The sequence below is a fragment of the Panthera pardus genome, unplaced genomic scaffold, assembly GCF_024362965.1.
Source record: "Panthera pardus isolate Hobbes unplaced genomic scaffold, ASM2436296v1 HiC_scaffold_24, whole genome shotgun sequence".
NCBI lineage: Eukaryota > Metazoa > Chordata > Mammalia > Carnivora > Felidae > Panthera > Panthera pardus.
Genome location: NW_026526810.1, coordinates 102296395 through 102320538, shown reverse-complemented (window position 1 = coordinate 102320538; position 24144 = coordinate 102296395). Strand labels below are relative to the sequence as shown.

General features: G+C 41.6%; 1 protein-coding gene across 11 annotated transcripts in view; it reads right to left on the bottom strand.

Annotated features, from left to right (window-relative positions):
• The window catches only part of SYNE2 (spectrin repeat containing nuclear envelope protein 2), a 339505-nt gene that overhangs the window by 250670 nt on the left and 64691 nt on the right, over window positions 1-24144 (bottom strand). For all 11 annotated transcript variants that reach the window (XM_053889485.1, XM_053889486.1, XM_053889482.1 and 8 more), the window contains exons 3-7: window positions 7766-7827; window positions 6515-6610; window positions 6347-6424; window positions 6166-6258; window positions 1006-1187 (exon numbers count right to left, since the gene is read on the bottom strand). In XM_053889485.1, the coding sequence (XP_053745460.1) occupies window positions 1006-1187; window positions 6166-6258; window positions 6347-6424; window positions 6515-6610; window positions 7766-7827 (511 nt within the window). The remainder of the gene's footprint in view (window positions 1-1005; window positions 1188-6165; window positions 6259-6346; window positions 6425-6514; window positions 6611-7765; window positions 7828-24144) is intronic.

Genomic DNA, 24144 nt, shown 5'->3' with positions numbered 1-24144 from the left:
CTTTTAGATTAAAAAATATAGAAAACGGAAGTAAAACCATCTCTAGAAGATTCAAGAAAAAGTCCATTTGCTGTATGTAAAACCTTGTAAGATCTGTATGTCTTTTTGTCCTTCACGAAATACAGAGGATGCATGACAACTAAAGAAAGGCTGGAGGCAGAAGTTAACATCCTAGCCTACTACTGGGAAGAAGCTACTCAGAAGCCCACCATTTGTGAGGTCTTAGCGACACAGTTATGCCTCTATTTATGCAGACCATGCTGCGATGGGAGAAGAAAGGCCATTTGAACTCTACAGCTCATCTCACGGGGAGTTCTGCATCCTAACTCCTTATTTTTCCTAAATCCCATCCCAGCAAGTGTTTAAAATGAAAAAGTAAATGTCTGCCAAGAGCAAACCTTTTTCTTTGTAAAACAGAATTTCTGGACACTAACTTCCTATCATCATCCCCACTTAAAAAAAAAAAAAAAAAAAAAAAAAAAACAACTCCTATTTTCTGGCTTCTGTTCCTTGACTGAGCTACACATTTCTAAACAATGGGGACTGTGGTGTTTTAATGTAGTCCTATGCAGTTCCAAGGGATAATTTTATGTGTTGATTCCTTATTCCTTCATTTGTTCATTTATTCATTCAATACACATTTATGGAGCACCTACCAGGAACTTACATTGTGCTAGCTTCTGGGGATACACAGTCAAGAAAAATGTAGTCCTGACTTTTAAAAAGCTCCTAGTGTGGCTGATTTGGACGAACATCTGCATTTGGAAGATTCACTCCAAAAGAAAGGAGGATAGTAAACATTTTCCTTTTAGGAGAGGGAAGCTCTGCATTTGGAAGATTCACTCCAAAAGAAAAGATAGTAAACATTTTCCTTTTAGGAGAGGGAAGTGTTCCGACGTATGTTATATACCCAGTCGGCCTTATTTTCAGACCTGGAGTCAGTAAGGTTGTGTTAGCGGGTAAAGTCACCCTGTGTGTCTCCCGTGGTCAGAGCAAACTACTTACGGGGCACATTGCTCCTGAGCCCACAAGAGAAGAGCCTTCTTTGCAGACATCTGCCATCTTTCTTGGGCTTTGGAGCATTTCTTGGCTGGAGGACTTGAGGTAGGAGATGAGTCAGCCACACTCACACTGTCCAAGGAAGGTTGATTGTAATTGCAAGAAAGAGTCCGGGCAAGCTCTTCGATCTAAGGAACACATAATAATAGTCGACACATACAAATCATAGGTTAAAAGCATTGAGGCTAAACCTTCAGCCAAAACAAGACCTGAAAAGAATCAGGTAGCAGTGAGAGCCTACTCATGGTGGAAAAAGGACTGGACAAATCCTTGAATAACTGCATTTGGAATCTCGGGCTACGCTTAGGCTTTCTTTCAGTGGACTTGGGTTGCTCCTGCCCTTCCTTGTTCAGGCATTTCGTTCCACCAAGGGCAAGCCTCTATTCATCCCCCCAACATGCTTACAGAGCACTTCTCGGGTGCTCAACACCTGTCACTCTCAACTGAATTGACCTAAGCTGAGATCCCACTCTAGAGTGTCTTCCAAGAGACTGGGCCAGTTAGAACACATCCTTGATTACAAACCAATAGGAAACAAAAACACATACAGAACAAAATAGTCAAATATATGAGTCCCACAAAAGAAAAAAAAATTGCCATCAAATATGTAAAAAATCACCTCGCTAGTCATGTAAGAAAGCAAAATGTATACAGCAAGAGGGACAGTTCCTTCATTTATAACACAGGCAAAAAATTTTAAAAGATAACATCTAGTGATGTTATCATCTAGTGAGAATGTGAGAAACTGGATTTTTCCATGTTGCTGGTAAACACGAAAATTCGTCCCGATTTTTTTGGAGGCGGTAAGATAACACCTATGGAAAACTTTAAAAGACAAACCTACACACATAGTAACATGTATTATTGAGAGAAGTGCACTTCTCTTAATAATTAACAGATTCTCCAGACAACCAGTAACAGTAGATGTGACCAACACAATTAATAAACCTGATCTGACTGGCATACTCCATTGTACCTCAAATGGCAGAATCAACATTCTTTTCAAATCCATATAAAATATTTACTAAAATTGAGCCATAAAACAAGTTTCAGCAGTTTTGAAGAACCGAAACCATTCAGATGGTATTCTCTGACCACACTGAAATTAAGCTAGAAATCAGTAACAAAGGTATAACAAACAAAATCCCCAACTATTTGGATATTCAGCGATAGAATGTTAGAGAACCCATAGGTCAAATAAGAAATCATAGTGAACATGAAATATTTTGGACAGAGCAATAATAAAAATACTGGATTCATAGATTAAACAATGCAAATTTTACCAACGCCAACTTTTTCCAACTTATACATTCAACGCAATCCTCATTAAAATTCCAACAGATTGTATGTAAATGAACAGGTTATTTATAAAACTCATATGAATATCAAACCAACATGCCGTGTACCTTAAACTTACACAATGGCAAATGCCAATTACATCTCAATTTAAAAAACTATATGAAAATGCAAATAGCAAGGAATAACCAAGATGATCCCAAAGAACAAGTTGGACACTATCAGATATCAAGACTTTTCTATATAGCTATAGAAACAGACATACTATAGCATTGGTTCAGGGATAAACAATGGAACAGAACTGACAATCTGACAATGGAGCCACACATATATGGTTACTTGGTTTTTGAAGTTACTGACACTACAGGACAGTAGGAAAAAGTAGGTCTTTTCAATACATGATGTTGGGTCAACTGGACAGCCATATGCAAAGAAAATTATCTTGACTGCTTTAACCTAACACGCTCAAAAAAAAAAATTCATTCTCGAAAGATTGTAGCTCTAAGTGTAAAAATGCGAAACAATTAAGCTTTCAGAACTGTGCTGTCCAATACGATAGTCACTAGCCACATGTGGCTATTATTTAAGTTAAATAAATAAAATTTAAAATTTAGTTCCTCAGTCATACTAGCCACATTTCAAGTGTTCAATAGCCACAAGAGACCAGTGGCTACTGTTCTGTACGGTGCAGCTACAGATCATTACCATCATTGCAGAAACTCCCATTGGACAGAACTATTTAAGAAAAGAGTGTAAGAGAATATCTCCAAGATGTTAGCAAAGGAAAAGATTTCTTTACAGGACATAGAACGTACTAGTCACCAAAAAAGGAAGTTGATAAAGTTGAACTACATTAAGATCATGAATGTCTATTCATTGAAAGATTGAGAAGGCAAGCCACAGAATCAGAGAAGATATCTGCAATTCATATACACTCAACAAAGGACTTGTATTGCATCCAGATATAGATATAGATATAGATATAGATACACACACACACATATATATATAGCATTTATTTTTGAGAGACAGAGCGGGAGCATGTGAAGGGCAGAGAGAGAGAGAGAGAGAGAGAGAGAGAGACAGAGACAGAGACAGAATCTGAAGCAGGCTCCAAGCTCTGAGCTGTCAGCACAGAGCCAGATGCAGGGTTCAAACCCACGAATTACGAGATCGTGACCCGGGACAAAGTCAGACACAACCGACCGAGCCACCCAGGCGCCCCCAGAATATATTGTAAAATTTCTATAAATCATTACACGCGATAGCACAGCTAAAATAAAAAAATTTTAACGTCAAGTATTTGCAGGGATTGGAGAAGGGATCTCCAAACTCTGTAACAGGGTAAATCAGGGCAACCATTTTGAAAAACTAACTGGCACTACCTACCAAAGCTGAAGATCACACGCCTTATGACCGAGCAAATCCACTCCTAGATATATATACGAAAGAAATGAGGGCTGGTACCACCAAAGGCAAATATACAAGAATGGGCCTAGCGGCTTTATTCGTAACAGCTAAAAACTGGCAACAAAAGAAATGCCCATCAACAGGAGAAGAGTAAGTAAGCTCTGGCATATTCACGCAGTGATACAGTCACACATGACAAGGAAAAAGAAAGAAATCCAGTCAATGATATTATAACCATGACATAACAGGACAGATGGATGGTAGTTACACTTGTGGTGAACACAGCAAAATGCATAAACTTGTCAAACCACAAAGTTCTACACCTGAAACTAAAATAACTAATTGTGCGTCAACTATACTCAACAACAACAAAAACAAAAGACCTACCGATGCAATGCATGCTTCAACAAGTTGAAACTCATAGATGATATTAAGTGAAAGAAATCTAACACAAAAGAGTATACAGCATATGTAAGTCACTTCAGTTATAATCTCTTCATATGGAGGTAAAGATGCTAAGCTAAACAGCGATAGAGATCAAAGTGCTGGTTTCTTTAGGGAAGGGGGGTAAGGACTGGGAGAAATACATGGGAACTCTGGGATTCAGGCAATGTTTTCTATTTATATCTTGGGGGATGGTTACGTGGATGTATTTAATTTACAAGAATACATCCAGCTCTATACGTAAGATCTCTACCTTTTTCTCCACGTATGTTATACTTCAACAAAAGTTTATTTACATCGGTAAAGCGAAGCCAAAAAAAGCAAAACTTAAGGCCCAACAATTTTACTTCTAAGAATTTGGCCCACGGAACTAATGAAGATTGTACGCAAAAATTTTACCCTGAGCGTAGTCTTTTTGGAATTGCTTATAATCATAAAACTATGAGCATTCTGCCTGTCCATTAATAAGATATAGCACTTTACAAGAGAACACCATGCCTCCATTAAAACACACATATAAATTCAGAAAGACGTTCATTAGAACAGGTTGAAAAGTTTGGATAGGAGGACCATTCTGTTTAGGACATACAAACATAAACAAATATATATGTTCATTCCTACTGCATGTATCATGGGAGACTGTACAGCAAATTATTTAGTGGTTATCACAGAGTGGTAGAATTATAGGTGATTCTATTTGCCTTTTACTACCTGTATTAAAATTTTTAATTATACTTCAAATATCCTGGAAAGTATGGAGGAAAAAAATATAACAAATACCTACGAATTGTCAAATTTTAACATTTTACCACATTTGGTTCATATTTTTTAAAAAAAATAAAACACTGATACAGTTTAAGCCTTCTGTCTTTCCCTCTGTGATTCTATTTCCTTCCTCTCCCAGAGGCAAAAAACACAATTCTAAACTTGGTTTTCATCATCCTCACGCATTTTATTTTACTAGAACTTCAAACGTAGGTATCCAGAAATCATACACAGTTCTTATCTTACATGTTTTAAATCTTATACAAAGTACTTATGTTATTTTCTGGTTTTCATAAAATAACATTTGTTTCCCACATTATTTAAATTATGTTCAAAGTAATTATGGAGAGATGCAACATGCAACTTTTTAGGTAACTGCAGAAAACCTGCACGAATTCGGAATCCCGGGTCTGGAAGAATATATTTATCAATCGTAAGTATCCGACGGTCAGGACCAACAGTGTCTTTGTTGTTGTTTTCTTGGTGTCCTGGCACAAGAGCTAGAACGTAATAGGTGTTTAAATTATTTGTGGAGTGAAATTCATCAAGGAGTCAGTCTGGGGACAGGACGAAATGCTGTGGGATTACTAGATTGAACAAGGGTCCTCGAAACTAGGAGATTCTACCAAGTTTAGTGGGTTGGTTCTCACAAATTGACTCCGGAAGCTTCCTCTCTTCTGCCAAAGTAAGTAAACAATAATACACAAAATTTTTTTTTTTTTTTAATTTTTTTTTTCAACGTTTTTTATTTATTTTTGGGACAGAGAGAGACAGAGCATGAACGGGGGAGGGGCAGAGAGAGAGGGAGACACAGAATCGGAAACAGGCTCCAGGCTCCGAGCCATCAGCCCAGAGCCTGACGCGGGGCTCGAACTCACGGACCGCGAGATCGTGACCTGGCTGAAGTCGGACGCTTAACCGACTGCGCCACCCAGGCGCCCCATTAATACACAAAATTTTATCACGGCAGGTTCTAGTGACAGTGGTGCTGACACTGCAGATCTTTCCAGATACCATAATTCCGCATTCAATTTGCAACTGCAAAATAACATCAGTGGCAAAGGTCCACCCGTCAAGGGTTAGAGTGTCCTTTTTCTGGAAGAAACTCAGGACTGAATCTTCTTGCCTAACACTTATTTCATTCTGCAGTGATCCGAACAGAAATAACTTCCACACCACCACACTACTTACATGAAAGTGCAGTATAATTGTCCAAATTAGGCCAAGAATGATGGATGGGTTTCCGTCTATAATATCGGTGACATGAATATTTATTAGCTTGATCTGGAAAAGAAGAAACACGGGTTAAAAGGAGAAAATATTTCATTGCATTAATTTCTCCTGTGAATCTTCCGATGAAATTCATACTCACTGATCGGTTTTTTAGGAATGTCAGGGCATGTTCTATATTGATTCTACACTGAAAGGTATTAGATCCTTTGTCTCGAGGCTATGAAATTCAAGCAAAATAGATCACTTAGAAATATGAAAAAAAGATTTTAATCAATAAAAGGCTTTTAATGTCACTTAAAAAGCTCACCAACTGTTGTCCTGAGAGTACTTCTAGCAGGTCCAGGAGGACATGCCCCTTTTTAATGTCCGCAAATAGGTCTGACACGACCGAGGGAGGAGTGCGCTACAAAAGGTCACAAGAAAAACATTCATTCAAACTTTGCTCCAAAAACATAATACCCTTAGGATTCTCATCAATAAATGCGCTTTGTGTTTTCACAAAAGCTCAAATTCGGTAGTGATTTTTAAGTAACAGAATGAGAGAGAACACACAAAGTTCTATGTCAAAGCATGGTAAGAAAAGCAGTGAATTTAATTTATCTCATGGCAAATTTCCAGTAGCACCACACTCTGGTACCTTCGCTGAGAGCTGAAAACCTGTGCATAGAGGCGGCATTAAAGACATTCGAAAACGCCAGTAGTGACCCATTTGGGGAGTAGATTACATTCATGGAGTAATCTGTTTATGAACTTACCCTTCTCAGAATTGCATCGTGCAGGGATGGGGAGCCTGTGAGAAGAGGCTTATTCATTTTATATCTAGGTTATTCCGGGCACTTGGCATCACCGAGAGGCAGGATGGCACAGTGATTAACAAGGCCTTGGGGCGCCTGGGTGGCTCAGTCAGTTAAGCATCCAACTCTTGATCTCAGCTCACGTCATGATCTCACAGTTCATGAGTTCGAGCCCCTCACTGGGCTCTGCGCTAACAGCACACAGCCTGCTTGGGATTCTGTCTCCCTCTCTCTCTGCCCCTCCCCCCTCAAAATAAATAAATAAACATTTTTTAAAAATAAGAAAAAAAAGGCCTCTGGGTCCACACTGCTGGGTTTGTATCCCAGCACTATCACTTATAAGCGGTGTGACAGTGCAACATTAGGCAAGTCACAGAACTTCTTTTTCCTTAGTTTCCTTGTTCTTTAAACAGGAATAATAGTCTCATGAGGATGTTGTAAAGTCATGTAAATGTGATGCAAATCCATTATATTTACCGAGCTTAGGACACTGTTTAAGACATAACCCTCCATACATAGGTACGAATCATTATTACTATTATTATTACATTTGCTAAAAGAGATCTCCCATATCCTTAGCAAAAGTGTCTCCTTTTTGTGTTGGGAAAGAATGACAAATACATCTAAACAAGCTCACGGTGACTTCAGCACATTCTTTCAACCTTTTTTACACCTCCCCAGTACCATTTGGGGGACCCAAAGGGAGGGAGTAGGAGAAGTAATTTAAATATATTTATAGCTTTATTTGTTCTTTCTTTCCTCACCTTTGCCAACTGTGAGTTTATCCAGCAGGTGAAGGTTTTCTTCTGAGTGTCTTCCTGCTCAGCTATTGAAAAGAGACAACGGCAGTTATAAAATGAGAAGCCTCAGAAACCCTTTTAAACTTATCAAAACCTCAAAGGTCTATCACTCTGGGGATGTGTGTGTATTCCACAGTTTTACCAGCTTCCTAGGACTTGGTCTAACTTTCGGATGTTTGCTCAAGAAGTGGTTTGGAAATAGCATGTTGATTATATATATATATATATATATATATATATATATATATATACACACACACACACACACATATATATGTATGTATATATATATATATTTTTTTTTTTTTTTTTTTTTAATCACCGCAGGTTAGCTGACAAGAGACAATGATTTTTAATACTTTTTACTGACAAAAGAATTAAGTCCTCACATGGCCTTGACGGTCTTGTACAAGGAATTGTGAGGAGAGAGACTTCCCAACCCAAAGGCACTCTCAGTCTAAGCCAAAGCCATACGTATTTAAAGACAAACCCCATTCAAGAAAAAAAGAAAAAAGAAAAAGAAGGAGGTGACTGGGTGGCCCAGTCTCTTGATTTCGGCTCCGGTCATGATCTCATGGTTGTGGGATCCAGCCCTGCATCAGGCTCTGTGCTAACAGTGGAGACTGCTTAGGATTCTCTCTCTCTCTCTCTCTCTCTCTCTCTCTCTCTCTCTCTCTCTCTCAAGATAAATAAACATTTTTTTAAATAAATAAATAAACAGGGGCGCCTGGGTGGCTCAGTCGGTTGAGTGTCCGACTTCGACTCAGGTCATGATCTCACAGCTCGTGGGTTCGAGCCCCGCACCGGGCTCTGTGCTGACAGCTCAGAGCCTGGAGCCTGCTTCGGACTCTGTGTCTCCCTCTCTCTCTGCCCCTAACCCACTCACATTCTGTCTCTGTCTCTCTCAAAAATAAACAAACATTAAAAAAAAAAAAAAAAAAAGAATCCTTCACAAATAAATAAATAAATAAATAAATAAATAAATAAGGGCGCCTGGGTGCCTCAGTTGGTTAAGCGTCTAACTCTGGGTTTCAGCTCAGGACATGATCTCACTGTCCATGAGTTCGAGCCTGCATCAGGCTCTACACTGACAGTGTGAAGCCTGCTTGGGACTCACTCACTCACTCTCTCTCTCTCTCAAACTAAACAAAAATAAACGTAGCAAACAAACAAACAAATAAATAAAAGGTTCATAAGGTCGTGAGCAGTTTAGACTTGACACTTAGAGTATTTATCATGGAGGATATATAGCCACTGAATTAACTGTAAATGAGCTGCAGTTAGAGTCAGAGACACCTGGGCTCAAGTCCTGCCTCTTACTAAGAGGCTGTGTGACACCAGTAATTTCCTTTGGGAATAAAGGTAATAAGCACTCACCTCCAGAGACTGTTAAGGATTCACTTGAGAAGTGCCCACTTTTATTAGCAGGACAGGAGTCAAGGGCAAGATCTGAAACACTCAGGGTACGTCTTCCTCTCCTCACAGGGGCAGGGGCGGGCCCTACACCAACTCCAGGCTCCCCACTAGCCTTCTACCCCCTCAGCTCCTGCAGACATGTCAACTCTGCACTCAAGGGTTAGCCCTGCACACCAGGACTGAGTTTCCATTTCCCCGGATGTCCTCGCCCGGCTGGACAGGGACAAGTGTCAGCCCAGGCACTCACTCCTCCCTGGGCCCGATGTTCACAGCCCTGACACCACCATCTACCTCGAGGTCACCAGCTCTCATCCCAGGATGCCTCTTTCCCTGCTATGTCCATCAGTGAGCGCGCACACACACACACACACACACTCTCCAAGCTGTCAGGTTCCCTTCTGTTCTCTCACTCTGATGTCCTTAAGACTCTGCACACGCCCCAGTTTTTCTCATCACCCACCTCTTCTTAACGCGGGAGGCCCTTCCACTGGCGATGAACCTGTAGAACACCGTCAGCAAAGTCGCCAGTGTCCAAACCCTCTCTGACAGGTGTCTTCTCTCTGCTCTTGCTGCAATCTGACCCCCTCAAGTGCTGGCTCTGCTCTCTCTTATACCCCTTGCACCATGGGGTCCTTGCTCCTCACTTCCAGATCATTCTCCACTCTCTCTGTCCCCAAAGTGCTCCAGTCTTGACTCTCATGTCATCAGACCATCTCCACTGTCACAGTTATCTACTGACCTCTGTCATTCCTCGTCATTCCTCATTTAATTCCTTCCCCGCTGTCCTCTCTCCAACACAATTTCTCTTTCCTGGCAATTTCAGCATACAACTGAGGAAGCTCCTGGCCTCTCCATTTCTTCTGTTCTTCTTCTGCAACAAACTTGTCTTCTGCTCTGCTTCAACCACTCGCTGTCATGGTCATACCCCAGACCTCATCATTACTAATAACTGCAACTCCTGGAGGTCTCAATTTCAGGCATCTCATTTCTGAACAACAGCCCTTATCTTTTCAGTTCATTCTAGCGCCATTGATTCTGCCACCTTTTCACTGTCCCTCGCTCCCACTGATATCCTACCTTTCATCCTTTTCCATTTTCAATTCCATGATCACTTCTTACAAACACCTCCTTGTGCCTTCTTGTGTGTTCCTGGCTCTTTATCACTACACTCCGCTCGCTTGTACCAACACTCATCCTACTGGATGTGGCTGGAAGAAGATCTGTCCCTGTGCTGACTGGTCTCACCGTGACGCCCAAGTAGGGCGTCTCTTCCTCGAACTTCCAACACCTCCTCTCCCATCCTCACTCTTCAGCTGAGACCCTGCTCCCAGAGCACATCCATTCCCTGTCCAATCCACCTAACAAAATGTCCCTGCCTCCAGCCTGTTAGCACGCCATGACCTGGCCTTTTCAGACCTAAAGCTGATCCCTTCACTCCTTCCCCAGATCCCATCCCTTTATGCCTGCTCGAGGACATTGCCTCCTTTCTCTCCTGTATCATCCCCTTCTCCCCCTCTCCCTTAGACCATTCCCATCAGTGTAGATCCAGGCTGTTAATTCACCACAAAAACAAAACCAAACCTCTCTGACCCCAGTTCCCACAAACTACTGCTTTACTTATCTGCCGCCCTTTATGACAAAACTCCTCAGACAGAGTTGCCTGTGTTCTCAGGTCCCTTCCTCCTCATTCTCTCTTAACCGAACCCACACGAATCAGACCACGGCCATTCCTCCAAAACTGCTCCCTCATCAAGGGCACCATGAATTCAGGTCATCAATAACCACCTTCCACTAGAACCAACGGTCGATTCTCAGCCTTCACCTTTCTGGACCCAACACTCTTGGTTTTCCTCCTCCATCACAAGTCGGCTTCTCTCTTTCTCTCACACTTCATATCCAATGCCTCGGAGAATCCTCTTTGGTCTCCCTTCAGAATGTAGTCAGGATATTACCGTTCTCACCACCTCCACCTGGAAGCCTGCACTAAATCCCTAGCAGGTCTCCCTCCTTCCAGCCTTGCCCTCTAAGTACCATTCTCAACGCAGCAGCCAGAGTGGTGCTACTAAAATGTTAACTCACACTCCTTTGCTCACAATCCTTAAGGGCTTCTCACTTCACTCCTGAAGATGGATGCAAGGCTTGGGGCGCCTGGGTGGCTCAGCCAGTCCAGCATCCAACTCTTGATTTAGGCTCAGGTCATGGTCTCACAGTTCATGAGTTCAAGCCCCACTGGCAGCATGGAGCCTACTTGGGATTCTCTCCCTCTCCCTCTCTCTCTCTGACCCTCCCCTGCTCACTCTCTCTCTCAAAATAAATAAATAAACTTAAAAAAAAAAAAGATGGGGTGTCTGGGCGGCTCAGTCGGTAAAGCATCTGACTTCAGCTCAGGTCATGATCTCACACTCTGTGAGTTCCAGCCCCGCATCGGGCTGTGTGCTGACAGCTCAGAGCCTGGATCCTACTTCAGATTCTATATCTCCCTTTCTCTCTGCCCCTCCTCTACTCATGCTCTGTCTCTCTTACTCTCAAAAATAAATAAACATTAAAAAAAAAATTTTTTTTAAAGATGGCCGCAAGGCTGACCCCTACCCCCTCTGCTCATCCCTTTTTAAAAAAAAAAAAAAAAATTTTTTTTAAGTTTATTTCTTTTTGACAGAGACAGAGTGTGAGCCTGAGACACAGAATCCGAAGCAGGCTCCAGGCTCCAAGCTGTCAGCACAGAGCCTGATGCGTGGCTTGAACTCACAAACTGTGAGATCATGACCTGGGTCGAAGTCGGACGCTTAACTGACTGAGCCACCCAGGAGCCCCTGTTGCTCATCCCACTCCAGACTCTCTCGGCCTCCCCGTTTTTCTCGAACTCCCTAGAAACGATCCTACATTAGGGCTTCGCCCTAACCGTCCTTTCTTCCAGGAGTGCTCTTACTACACATATCCTCGCAAGCCTACTTCCCATCCTATTTGAGGCTGTAACACCTCCAGTCCTGCTTCCCTTTGTTTGCTCTATTTTTCTATAGCACTTACCACCTTTAAACATCCTACCTAAGTTACATATGTAGTATGTTTATTGTTTAACGTCTTGCTCTTCTCCCACCAGAAGCAAAGGACCACATAGACAAAGATGTTTTGTCTGTGACCTATTCCAGGTGCCTAGAGGAACCTGGCCCAGAAGGACTCTAAAGAAAACATTTGCTAAAAGAATAATAATATAACAGTAACAATAACTTAGTGATATTAAACCGATTAAGATTAATTAATAAAACTACATCATAATTAAATTTAAATGAATAAAAAATAAGTTTTCTAATCATTTTACTGTTATATTTGATTTACTATATTGACAAGGTCAAATCTACCATTATGCGTTTATATTCCTTTTCTAAAAAGTTACCTGATCTATCTTCTAATACACTGTTTTTCTTTGACTCCTTCCACTCTGCTTAATTAATCTCTAGCCACCACAGTTATATCAGACTGAAACTGTTGACATGACATCTAATTAGAATTCCTAAAAATATTTTAATCTAGGGGCCCCTGGGTGGCTCAGTCGGTTAAGCATCTGACTTCGGCTTAGGTCATGATCTCTTGGTTTGTGAGTTCAAACTCCATGACAGGCTCTGTGCCCCTCTTGCAGCTCAGAGCCTGGAGCCTGCTTCAGATTCTGTGTCTCCCTCTCTCTCTGTCCCTCCTGGCTCACATACACTCTCTCTCTCTCTCAAAAATAAATAAACATAAAAAAATTTTTAATAAAAGAATTAAGAAAAATTTTTAATCTGATGAGAGTTCAGGTTGAGGAACTGAAGAGAATCTGAGTAAATGTATCTTCAGGCGTTTATAAGCACGGCTGATTAGAGATTAAAGATGCACTTAGCCTGGCTGGATTTTTTTCTTATCTTTTTTAATCCATTTCATTTTTCTGTATTACCAACTTAAATTAGGTATAGCCCAGTGATTTACAAAGTACAGGGTGCTTAGTAATTGTTAGCTGAAATGAACTGAGTCCTGGCAAGCCAAGTGGATAGTTTAGGCTTTTGAGAGTTATTTGTTTCATATAAATTTCACTTAGCAAAAGAATTACAAAGAACCACAATTTTGTCCTATAATTCAAAATGTTATGCAATCTTCTAGAGTCTTTGATACGTTTTCATTGCTTTTTCTCCTAGTATAAGTAGATGATACAACAATATTTTTAAACATAGATATTAAACATTTAAACATATATTAAAGAGTATCAGTAGATGCTAGGACTATATTTTTAAACATATAAAAAATTTCTAAACATATGTTTGAACATTAAACATTCAAACAAAAATTGTATTGGAGGCTAATTTTGCTCAACAGAAAAAAACTAGAGAACAGCTTTTTAGGATTCCAGGATCAAGTTACCTGCACACAATGTACATTAATCAAGGTCACGGATAAAAGCGGGGAGGGACCTATCCATTATTATAACAATAAAGCAGAAATCCAATTCAAAACCAAAACAAACAAAAAAACCAAAGATGACTCTCTTCCTATCCTTAAGGGACCAAGAGAGATCTTTCTTTCTAGGTGATAAAGTGTGAAAAAGAAACTAATCAGGCACGCTGGTAGGTGCAGGAGATAAGAGTCCACACTTCCTTCAGGAGAGTTACATGGCAGAGAAGGACGAGGACATTTCTGGAAGGCAGATAAAATAATCTTGGAAGGGGTAAACCTCTGGCACAAAACTGAGTGCAGAAAGAACGTGATGTTCCTGAAGAGTTTTAGTATTCCACATCCACCTGGAAACCTCAGTCATTCCCAACTCCTTCCAGGTAATAGAAGAGGGTCATTTCATTTGCGTGTGATATTGGACAAAAAGGGTCTTGGTACTAAGCGAACTGAGGAATGAATTTTCCTAGGCTGAGAAAAGAGGCAGTGAAACCACGGCTCTAACTGTATCATTCAAATTGGGAGCACTTCATCTAATCCGAGGTTGGACTGACATATATCCCGAAAGGGACATAAACTGAAAATAATCAAAATGTTTCCAATGAAAATCCTAAGTTATTCCTGTCCTAATTTGATAAAATCTAATAGAAACCTGGCGGGAAACAATAAGAGAAGCAGTCAGAACAAATCCCCACCGGTCCTCTCCAGTTAGCAAAGGAAACGAAGCACAAATGAGATCTTCAGAAAAGGATTTAGAAAAGAAACTTCATGGCTTTTAACTAACTCATTGTCCAAATTTACAGAACACCTCGTCATCCTAGAAATCAGAACCCTTCAAATGCAACAAGGACCCTTTGCTTAACAGCAAACAAAGATGTCCCGAGGACAATTAAACACCTTTGTAATGGATGAATTAAGTGGTTTAGTACGTGCCATTTTATTTATCCCTTGACACACTTTTCTCACATTTTCTTACTGCCTTATCCCTGAAAAGCGGTATTAATTCAGCAGGAACCAGAGCCAAATAACTCACCCTATGGCAGGATAAGTAGTCATTTGTTCTTTTCAAAGGCTGACCCATTGGGAAAAAAATAATTGAGAACCAACTGCTTTAAAGCAACTTAATTTGAGCGAGATTTGTTTTTTTTTTTTTTAGCTGCTGGATTTTATTTTGTAATTTCTGGGGAGAGCTTTCTAATAAAATAACAAGACTCTTCTCAAAACGGCATGTAGAAGAATAGAATCAGCCAATGTTAGGGATAAAAAAGGGCAAGAATTAAAGAGAATAAGAAAATCTATTGTAATGATGGATTTCTCTGTAAAATGCCAAGAGAGAATGGAGAATGAGAAGTTCCCCATCCTGATTTTTAAGGCAAAGAAGAAATATGTATAACGTAGGAAAACGCAGTCAGTGAATTTTACTCAGGCCCATACAGATATCCTTATCATTCTTGGAAAATATCTGACCGAATTTGAGAAGCAAGACCTAGGAGGCAAAGGTTTCCTCTAGATGGTCATTACCATAAAAATACATTTAATCCCTGAGTTTGTTCTTATTCAATCTGCCATTTGTGAGCTGGCAGCACATATCCTTAGCTGGAAGGGAATTTACATGAAAACAAATGGAGTTGAGCATAATGAAAGAGTATGGATTTTAAGTTCATTATAAAGCTCCTTGTAAAACTACCACAGCTACTAGACCAGCTGCACCCGAATTCATCCAAAATGTTGACTCCAAATTGATTAATTGATTAATTAATTAAAATGTTGACTCCAGCAGTTCTGCCCTGTGGTAAGAGTTCAAATATGAGAATTCTCAGATATGAGAATCACTGATGGACATTTTCACTTAAACACAGAGCCATGCGTTATCACAGTGTGGCTCATCCAAGAATGTCCTCTCTACTGCAGGAGTTCACCGAGGAAGCTCTGCAATCTCCTATCCAGGAACTTCTTCCCCGTCTATTATTGGCTTGCTGCTACCAGGTTTATGGCACTTGGCTCCGGATTCCCTCCTTTGATCTGCCACTCTCCCCATTAAAATCTCTTGATCCTTCCTCAGTTCCTTAGAGAATAAATTCTAAATTCTTAGCCTAACACTCTAGGTCATTCACAGTTTGGCTCCAATCTGCTTTTTTCCTGACTCGTCTCCCATGACTTCTCTGCTCGTACCCTGCTTTCCCAGCAAACTAGAATATCTACAATTCCCCAGGTAAGTTTCATTCAAAAAAAAAGTCTCACTCTTTTCTGCATTCCCATGCCGTGTACCCTCTGGAATGGCCAATCCTCCCATGTCCCTCCGCATTCATAACAACCCCAGCACTCAGCACAGTAGACGTGCTGGGCATTCTTCAAGCCACATCTGCTAAAAGAAGACATACTCTGTTCAAATGCCCCCTTGGCTAAACAGAAATAGATATAATCTCTTCTGGGTCTAGTCTTCCACAATACTTCACTGGTTTTTTTTTTTCTTATTGTGATTAGAAAGTACTATATAATACTCATAAAACATTTTTCAAGCAGGACACAAAAGTTAATCTTAACTTCACTCAAACCTCCCATTTTCCTTTCCCAGAGACAACATTAATTAACTGTTTCCTGTGCATCCTTCTAGATAAATATTTTAAAAAAACATAAATTCTAAAAGGGCGAGGATTTGTTTGGTTGGTCACTGGGCCGCTAGCTTGTAGAATACCTTGCAAGTAGAAGGCAGTCAATATTTGTTGAATGAACGTATGCATATGTAAATTAAAGGAATGAACATGACACAACTTCATGTTTTAAGTTGGCAATTAACAAAGCAGAGATTTAGGGGCGTGTGGGTGGCTCAGTCGGTTGAGCGTCCGACTTCGGCTCAGGTCATGATCTCGCGGTTCGTGGGTTCGAGCCCCGTGTTGGGTTCTGTGCTGACCGCTCAGAGCCTGGAACCTGCTTCAGATTCTGTATCTCCCTCTCTTTCTGCCCCTCCTTGCTCACACTCTGTCTCTCTCTCTCTCTCTCTCTCTCTCTCTCTCAGAAATAAACATTTAAAAAATTAGAAAGAAAGAAAGAAAGAAAGAAAGAAAGAAAGAAAGAAAGAAAGAAAGAGAAAGAAGGAAAGAAAGGAAAGGAAAGGAAAGGAAGGAAGGAAGGAAGGAAGGAAGGAAGGAAGGAAGGAAGGAAGGAAGGAAGAAAGAAAGAAAGAAAGAAAGAGTAAGTATTAATGAAGGATCAAACTATCTTACTGCATGGAGAAGAAGAATTTACTGGCAGCAGTTACTAGGCCTATGTGTTACCCTAGTCCTTGTGTTAATAACACCTGGACAATTTCTTTCTTCAACAAATAAAATGCCTCGAACAAAAGGGCATGTACTGTAACGAGACCCAACTCACTGTTCACTGGGACACAAGTGGTAAGGATAACTACATTCAGAAAATAATGCAACACATTTTGGCCATCTCAAAAAATCTTAATCAAGCTGCTCTGGATGGAAAGGGGACTAAAAATAACAAGGCCACCTCTTTTATTGTTCATGGAGATGACAACAAACAGAAATAAATAAAGAAGCAAATTAAGGGAATAAAAATACACAGGCACGTGCAACCAAAACAAGAAAAGCCTAAAATATTTGAAGAATAAACAGGAAAAGGATGTTACTCACCTATAAAAGGGGAAACTATTAACTAACAAAAAAAAGCAGGGGGGCATTTTACTACACATTTTCTTGCAACCAACTATAAGCAAACAAACAAGCCAGTAAGGCAAGTAGGACCAAGACTGAGATCTCGCCCATTGAAGGAGAAAAGCGGGGTTTAAAAGCTAACTCCTGACTAACGTAACTCATAATACAGTATGCAACCATCAACAGCATTCTTTTACTTTACTAGTCCTCCCCTGGAGAACCTGTGTCCTCCCTACGGAAAACACAGCGCTTGCCCATCAAACTCCGGATCTCAGGACTAAAATCGCACTCTTCCTCTCTCCCTCTCCCCAAATCTGTCCTCACTGGAGTTTCCATCTCATAGATTTGACAGCGCCATCCTTCGCCATCTCCAGGGACAGCCTCCCATAAACCAGGTGAAATCGGCCCCCATGTAGCTCTGGTACCCGCTCCCTTCCTACCCCCCTTCCTTGGCTCCCCCAGCCCTCCTGCCCTATCTGCCATCCTCCATGGTTGCTCCTCCCATGGCCAACCAGGTCTGCTCTGACCCCTTCGACCCATTCTCTGCTTCAGCTGGTCCATCTTACTGGATTACCCTTTCCACACTTTGACGGTTTCTCTCCCCTCTGAGGTTAAGGAGCGACGTTGGTCACAGCCGCACAGATGCTGTGTGGTCCACCCCGGGGCATCTCTCCAGCCTCAACGCACACAGCTCTCCTCCTTTCCCAGCACCCAGGGTTCCAGCCATTCTGTCTTCTTCCTGGGCTTTTACGAGCTACGTTCCCTCCTGCTGCTCATCAGCCCTTTGTACCAACACGCCTCCCTTCACCTAGTCAACCTCAGGTCACAGCTCAATGGCTCATCCTGAAGGAAACCTAAGTCAAATCTCCCTTTTGTTATTTGGTCTCATAGAGCCATACCCCTGCCCCAGTTAGCACTTTGCCTCAACTTGTAATCACTGACAAGTTAAGGGCACTGGCTCTAGAGCCAGACTACCTGAGTTCCCCTATACACCACGTGTTATCTGTGTGCCTCTGTCTTCACAACTGTAAAATGGGGCTATGAGTACCTACCTCCAGAGTTGTTAGGAGGATTAAGTATTTAGACTGACATAAATCAGAGGTCAACAAATTATAACCTGAAGGTCAGATCTGACCCACAGCCTGTTTTTGTAAGTAAGTTTTACCAGAACACAGACACGATCATTTGTTTTCCTACTGCCTGTAGCTACTTTCATGCTAAAATGGCAAAGCTGAATAGTTGCGACAGAGACCATATAGACCTCAAAGACTAAAATATTTGCTACCTGGCCCTTTATGGAAAATGTTTGCCAATCCCTGGCGTAGACTATGATTAGTCTAACACAAATAGATATTGGCTATCATATAAAAGAAATATGAAATCATTATGCTAAGTGAAAGAAGCCAATCACAAAAGACCACATATTCTATGAAATGTCCCAGTAAGGAAACCCATAGAAGCAGAGAGAAGACTCGTGGCTGCCTAGGTCTGGGGGGAAGGAGGGCAGAGGGTTTAGGGGATGACAGCTAAAGGTATGGGATTTCTTTTTAGGGTAACGAAAATGTTGTAAAATGAAACACGATAATGGTTGTACAACTCTGTGACTATACTAAAAACTCCTGGATTATACATATTAAGTGGGGGAGTTGTATGGTACATGACTCACATCCCACATTACATCTCAATAAAGCTGTTCCCCGCCCCCCTGCCCTGCCAAAATATTAGCTACTACCTGTGATATTATTTGATTACTATCTATCTCCTCATTCGCCTACTGGCTCCACGAGAGCAGGGCTCTGACTCTGTTCCTCATTTTGCCGGCAACACCCACCACATGTTGAAAGAATCCAGAGAACGCTTGTTGAATGAACAGCTGAATGACTGGAGGAAAAAGGAGTGGGGTTCTCTTTCTATTTTTCGCCCAACCAATGTGGAGATTTAAACACCGGGTTTATTGGGGAAACAGATGACATACAACAAATGATTTATACTTTGAGCCTTGACATGTGGCACCCAGAGACTTCGTGTTGCCACATGAGTGAACCACACCCCTGTGCAACACCTGAGATTTTCCACACTGAGGCTTTTGTCTCCAGCCTCACTGGAACATAGCTCCCGGCTCCTGCGTAAGCAAATCTCGTATTTCTAGAAGAGCCCACGGTACAGATAAAATGCCTAGATCTTGGGGTGCTATTTGTCTCTCCTCTTTCTCACCCTCTTCTGACTCATCTGAGTTGCTCAATAAATATCCGTGGAATGAACAGATCAAAGAAATGACTACATTTCTTTTAACACATATTTCTTACTCCTTACTGCCTCTTACCTGCCACATAAAACTGTGAGTGCTTTTCTCCTGAAGATCACGACGTGTGAGCCTGAGCTCTGACCAGACCACACTCAAGCCATCTGTGCTGTGATTACAAACCTAGGATTCTTACTGAGCCCAGGATTCAGGGCCACTGTTTAAGTTCAGAGTTCTGTGTCCCAACTCCCTGAGATTCTGATTCAAGGGGTCCACACAGCTCACTTTGAGAAACATCCATGTAACTGGACCATTCATGTGGGTGACTTATTCTTGAGCCAACACAAGGGAACGGGAAGGGCCTAGCAACAATAGTAATGAAATAATAAACTCTGAGATATTAATATAGTGTAACTCAATATAAATCCTAAGACACACTTGGAGGGGCTCAGAAGGTTTACTGAAACAACTCGTGTCAAAGAATAAGTAGGAATTCACGGAAAGGAACAACAACACCATTTCATTCAAGCCTTCCAATGAAGTGGTCAGGTAGGCATTTGGTGAAGGAGAAAAATGTAGCTCCCAGAAGATGAAGGATTTTTTTTATTTATTTATTTTGAAAGAGAGAGAGAGAGAGAGAGAGAGAGAGAGAGAGCGCGCGCATGAGCAGGGAAGAGGGGCAGAGAGACAGAATCTGAAGCAGGCTCTACACTCAGCGTGGAGCCTGACACAGGGCTTGATCCCATGACCCTGGGATCGTGACCTGAACCATAATCAAGAGTCGTATGCTCTACCGACTAAGCCCCCCAGGCGCCCCGAAGATGAAGGATTTTTAATGACTCATTCATTAAACATTTATTGAAAGTGCACTGTGTCCTATACACTGTGCTCTAGATCTCACATCTGGTAGAGGAGAGTCAAATCCAGATGTGTCTGATACCAAAATCCATGTTCTTTTTGTCATGATTAAAAATCAGCCAAAATGTCAGATCCATGGCCGCTCCAGCTTACCACCCGATGTCTCTCCCCCGCTTTAAACCCAAACTTTTTGAAAATATGATCTACACTGGCTGTCCTCATGTCCTTACCTACCACTCACTTCTCAAGTCACTAAAAGCTGGCTTCTACCCCAACCATTCCGGTTAATTCTGAGCAAGGCTACCTGTAATATTCCCAATGCTAAACCCTGTGGATACTTCTCAGAATTGGATACCTTGAACCTTCTGATGCTGTTTACTACCCTTTCCATCTTGGAACATTCTTCTTCTTTGGCTTCCATGTCACTTGCCTGGTTTTCTTCCTACTTCTAGGGGCACACCTTCCCAGACTCTGTTATAAGCTTCTTTTGCTTTTTTTCTATCTCTGTAATATCCTGCCTTCTCTTTTTCTAGATATGTTCATCTACTCCATAAGAACAAATTACTACTTACGTACTAATGACCTTCCGAAACTTTATCTTCAGGCCAGGTGTCTGCTTCTCCTGAGTTTTGTGTTTATATATCCCATTTTCTTCTGGGTATCCCCACTTAGTTATTCCCAGACCCTTCAAACTCAACACTGCCGGAAGGGAGTCATCATCTCTAACCAACCCCCTCCCCCAGCAAAGTTGCTCTGCGTTTTTTTTCAGCGACTGGTTCCATCATCCACTCCTCTGCCTAAGAACAAGCCTGAGTCACCTTGATACTTTCCCATACCCAGTCATTCAAAAAGCCCTCATGCTTACCTCAATAAAGCTAAAAATAAGAAAAATTTAAAGATTTAAAGTCCTGAAAATTGTACCGATTAGATATCTCTTGATACCTATTTCTCTCCATCCTCACTGGCGCCTCCTTGATCGGGATGCCATTATCCCTCGGCTGGACCACCCTAACTGACTTCAATTGGCCTTTCCGTCTCCACATTCACTCCCTCAAGACCACACCCCACACTGCAGTCCAGGTGATTTCTAAACCCAGTTCTGATTACGTCTCTACTCACAACCCTTCAATTGCTTCTTTCTGGTCTTAGGAAAAAATTCAAACCCCTGTATATTTACGTGACCCTCTATAGCTTCATCTCTTCATATTCTTCTTCAAACTGTAATACTCAGTCTCACTGAACATCCATTTCCAAGAATGTGCCACGTTCGGCCCCACCTTCTGGCTTGAATATGCTGTTACCATTGCCTGAAGCGCTCTTCTCATTTCCACCCCGTTCATGTGCTAACACACTTTAGGTCTAAGCTTAGAAATCACTTCTTCTGGGAAGCCTTCCTTGCCCCACAAGACTGGTAGGTGCTCCTACTCTGTACTTCTGGAGAACCACACCTTCTCTCTCTTGCAGCACAGCCATATCATCCTGTAACAGTCTATGTACCTGTCTCCCTGTAATCAGAATGTGCATTTTAGGACAGCACCCTCTATGTGTCATCCCCCGTGTTCAGTATAGTGTCTTGTACACCACATGTTCAGAAGCACTTGTCAAATAATGAATGAACACATAAATGAATGGGGAATCTAAGGAAATTAACCTATACTTAGAAAAAGCATAACCAGTAATGGAGTAGTATCTCTTACCTTAAAAAGTCCTACCTTTCCCTTCAACAAGTACCTGATATCTCTGTTCCCCTTCACAGCAAAATTTCTTCCAAGTATTGATTAATTCACCATTTCTGCTTCCTCACTGCCCATTCTTTCCTCAACCCTTTCCAGTCACTCCACCATTTGAGTGTGGCGAACCCTGTTAGAGCCACCAACTAACTCTATGAGCCCAATCCAGTGGCCATTTCCCTTCAATACAGTTGACTTTACCCCTTTCTTGAAATACCTTCATCTGGTTATCAGATTTGCCTGGTTTTCCTTCTTTGGCTTTGGCTACTGCTTCTCAGTGTCCTTTACATTTCCTCCTCTTCCGCTTCACCTCTAAACACTGAAAGATCCAAAAGTTCTGCTCTAGCTACACATTTTCCACAGGTGATCTCTTCCGGGCCATGGTTTTCATCGTAAATATGCCAGCCACATGTTATGGCTCCCAGATCTGTAACTCTCCCTAGAATTCTGGATCCTTACATCTAACTGTCTACTTGACATGTCCATTTGGCATCAAATAAGCATCTCACATCTATCATGGCAAAAATAAACTCTTGATCTCCCCACAACTTTGTCTATCAGTCTTCTTCATCGCAATAAATTCCATAACCGACAATTCAATCGCTCAAAGCAAAAATTGAGAAGTTACCCTTGATCTCTCTTATTACTCACTCCAGAAGTCCCAACACTCACAAATATCCCTTTAAAAATCCATGATTCTTTATCTCGTTGCTATCACACTACTACTATCCAAACTTCTGTGACATTTTACCCGGGACTATAACAAAAGCATCCTAACTGGCTTTGCTGCTTCCCCTCCCTCTTCCCAGATAATCCCCTCCCCACCCAGCAGCCGGAGTGATATTTCGGAACAGGTAAATCAGATCGAGTTACTCTCCTGACTAAAACCTTCCAATGGTTTCCCATCCACACACCTTACCTGAGAGCTGACGAATCCCTGCCTGATCCAGCTCTGCCTCGCCTCGCTCTCCCGCATCATCTCATGCCCATATATTCCAGCCACACCAGGCTCCATGAATTCACCCAGCTTGTTTCTATCTTTGAGCTCTTCCTTGAGCTACTGCTTCAGACTGAAATGCTCTTCCTTTGTTCTTTTTCGGCAGCTCCTTTGTGTTGTAATTCCTCATTAAATGTCTCCTCCTCAAAGACCTTCACTGAACACCTCAGACTCTACACAGTTTCATTCACTCACCATCACAAAGCAAACAGAATTTCTCCTAGAAACACAATACTAAGACACTATTGAACCCACAAACACCATATACATACCTCACTGCCTCATGTCTGACGAGATCCATATTTCCATCCTCTCTGAGTTTCCTAAACATTTCACCAGGAAGTCATCACATAAACCCATTTTTAATCCTCTCCATAGCACCTACCATGTGTTGCTATTTTTCATTATTTACTCTTTGTCTCTCTAACTGAAATACAAGCACTGTGCGCATATGAAGCTCATTGGAGTTGTTCACCTCAGTCTTCTCTTAACCCAAAATAGTGCTTGCAACAGAGTAGCGTGTCAGGAAACATGCTGCATGAACATGTCAGTGAACAGATTTGCCTGTACTCATAAAAACCTAACTGTGTGATAAAGTGCTAAGTGTGAATTCACCTATACTTTTGAAACATTTTGTTTTGAAGACATCAAACCACACCAGAAGTTCTGCCGAGTAGACGTTCAGACGGAGGCAGACAGGGACACCCAGCAGAACTCGTTCCCACTATATAATAATCCTACGTAACTGAAGACAGGGCCAACAATACCAATGTTCGGGAATGATCTTAAATATGACTCAGACTTGATAAAGACTGTGTTCTGATTTGAGCCAAGTACCCTTCATCTTATAATATTTAGCTGTTGATGCAATTGGTACACCCTGTGCAGTAAAGACAGAAAAGACCAAGGCATGACCAGTGAGTGCTGCCCCGCCCCGGAAGGCAGAGAGCAAGCGTGTGTGGCCATTCTGCCGCCATCTTCTCTCTATGCTCACTCAGCACGCATCACCGCACAGTCAATGACCA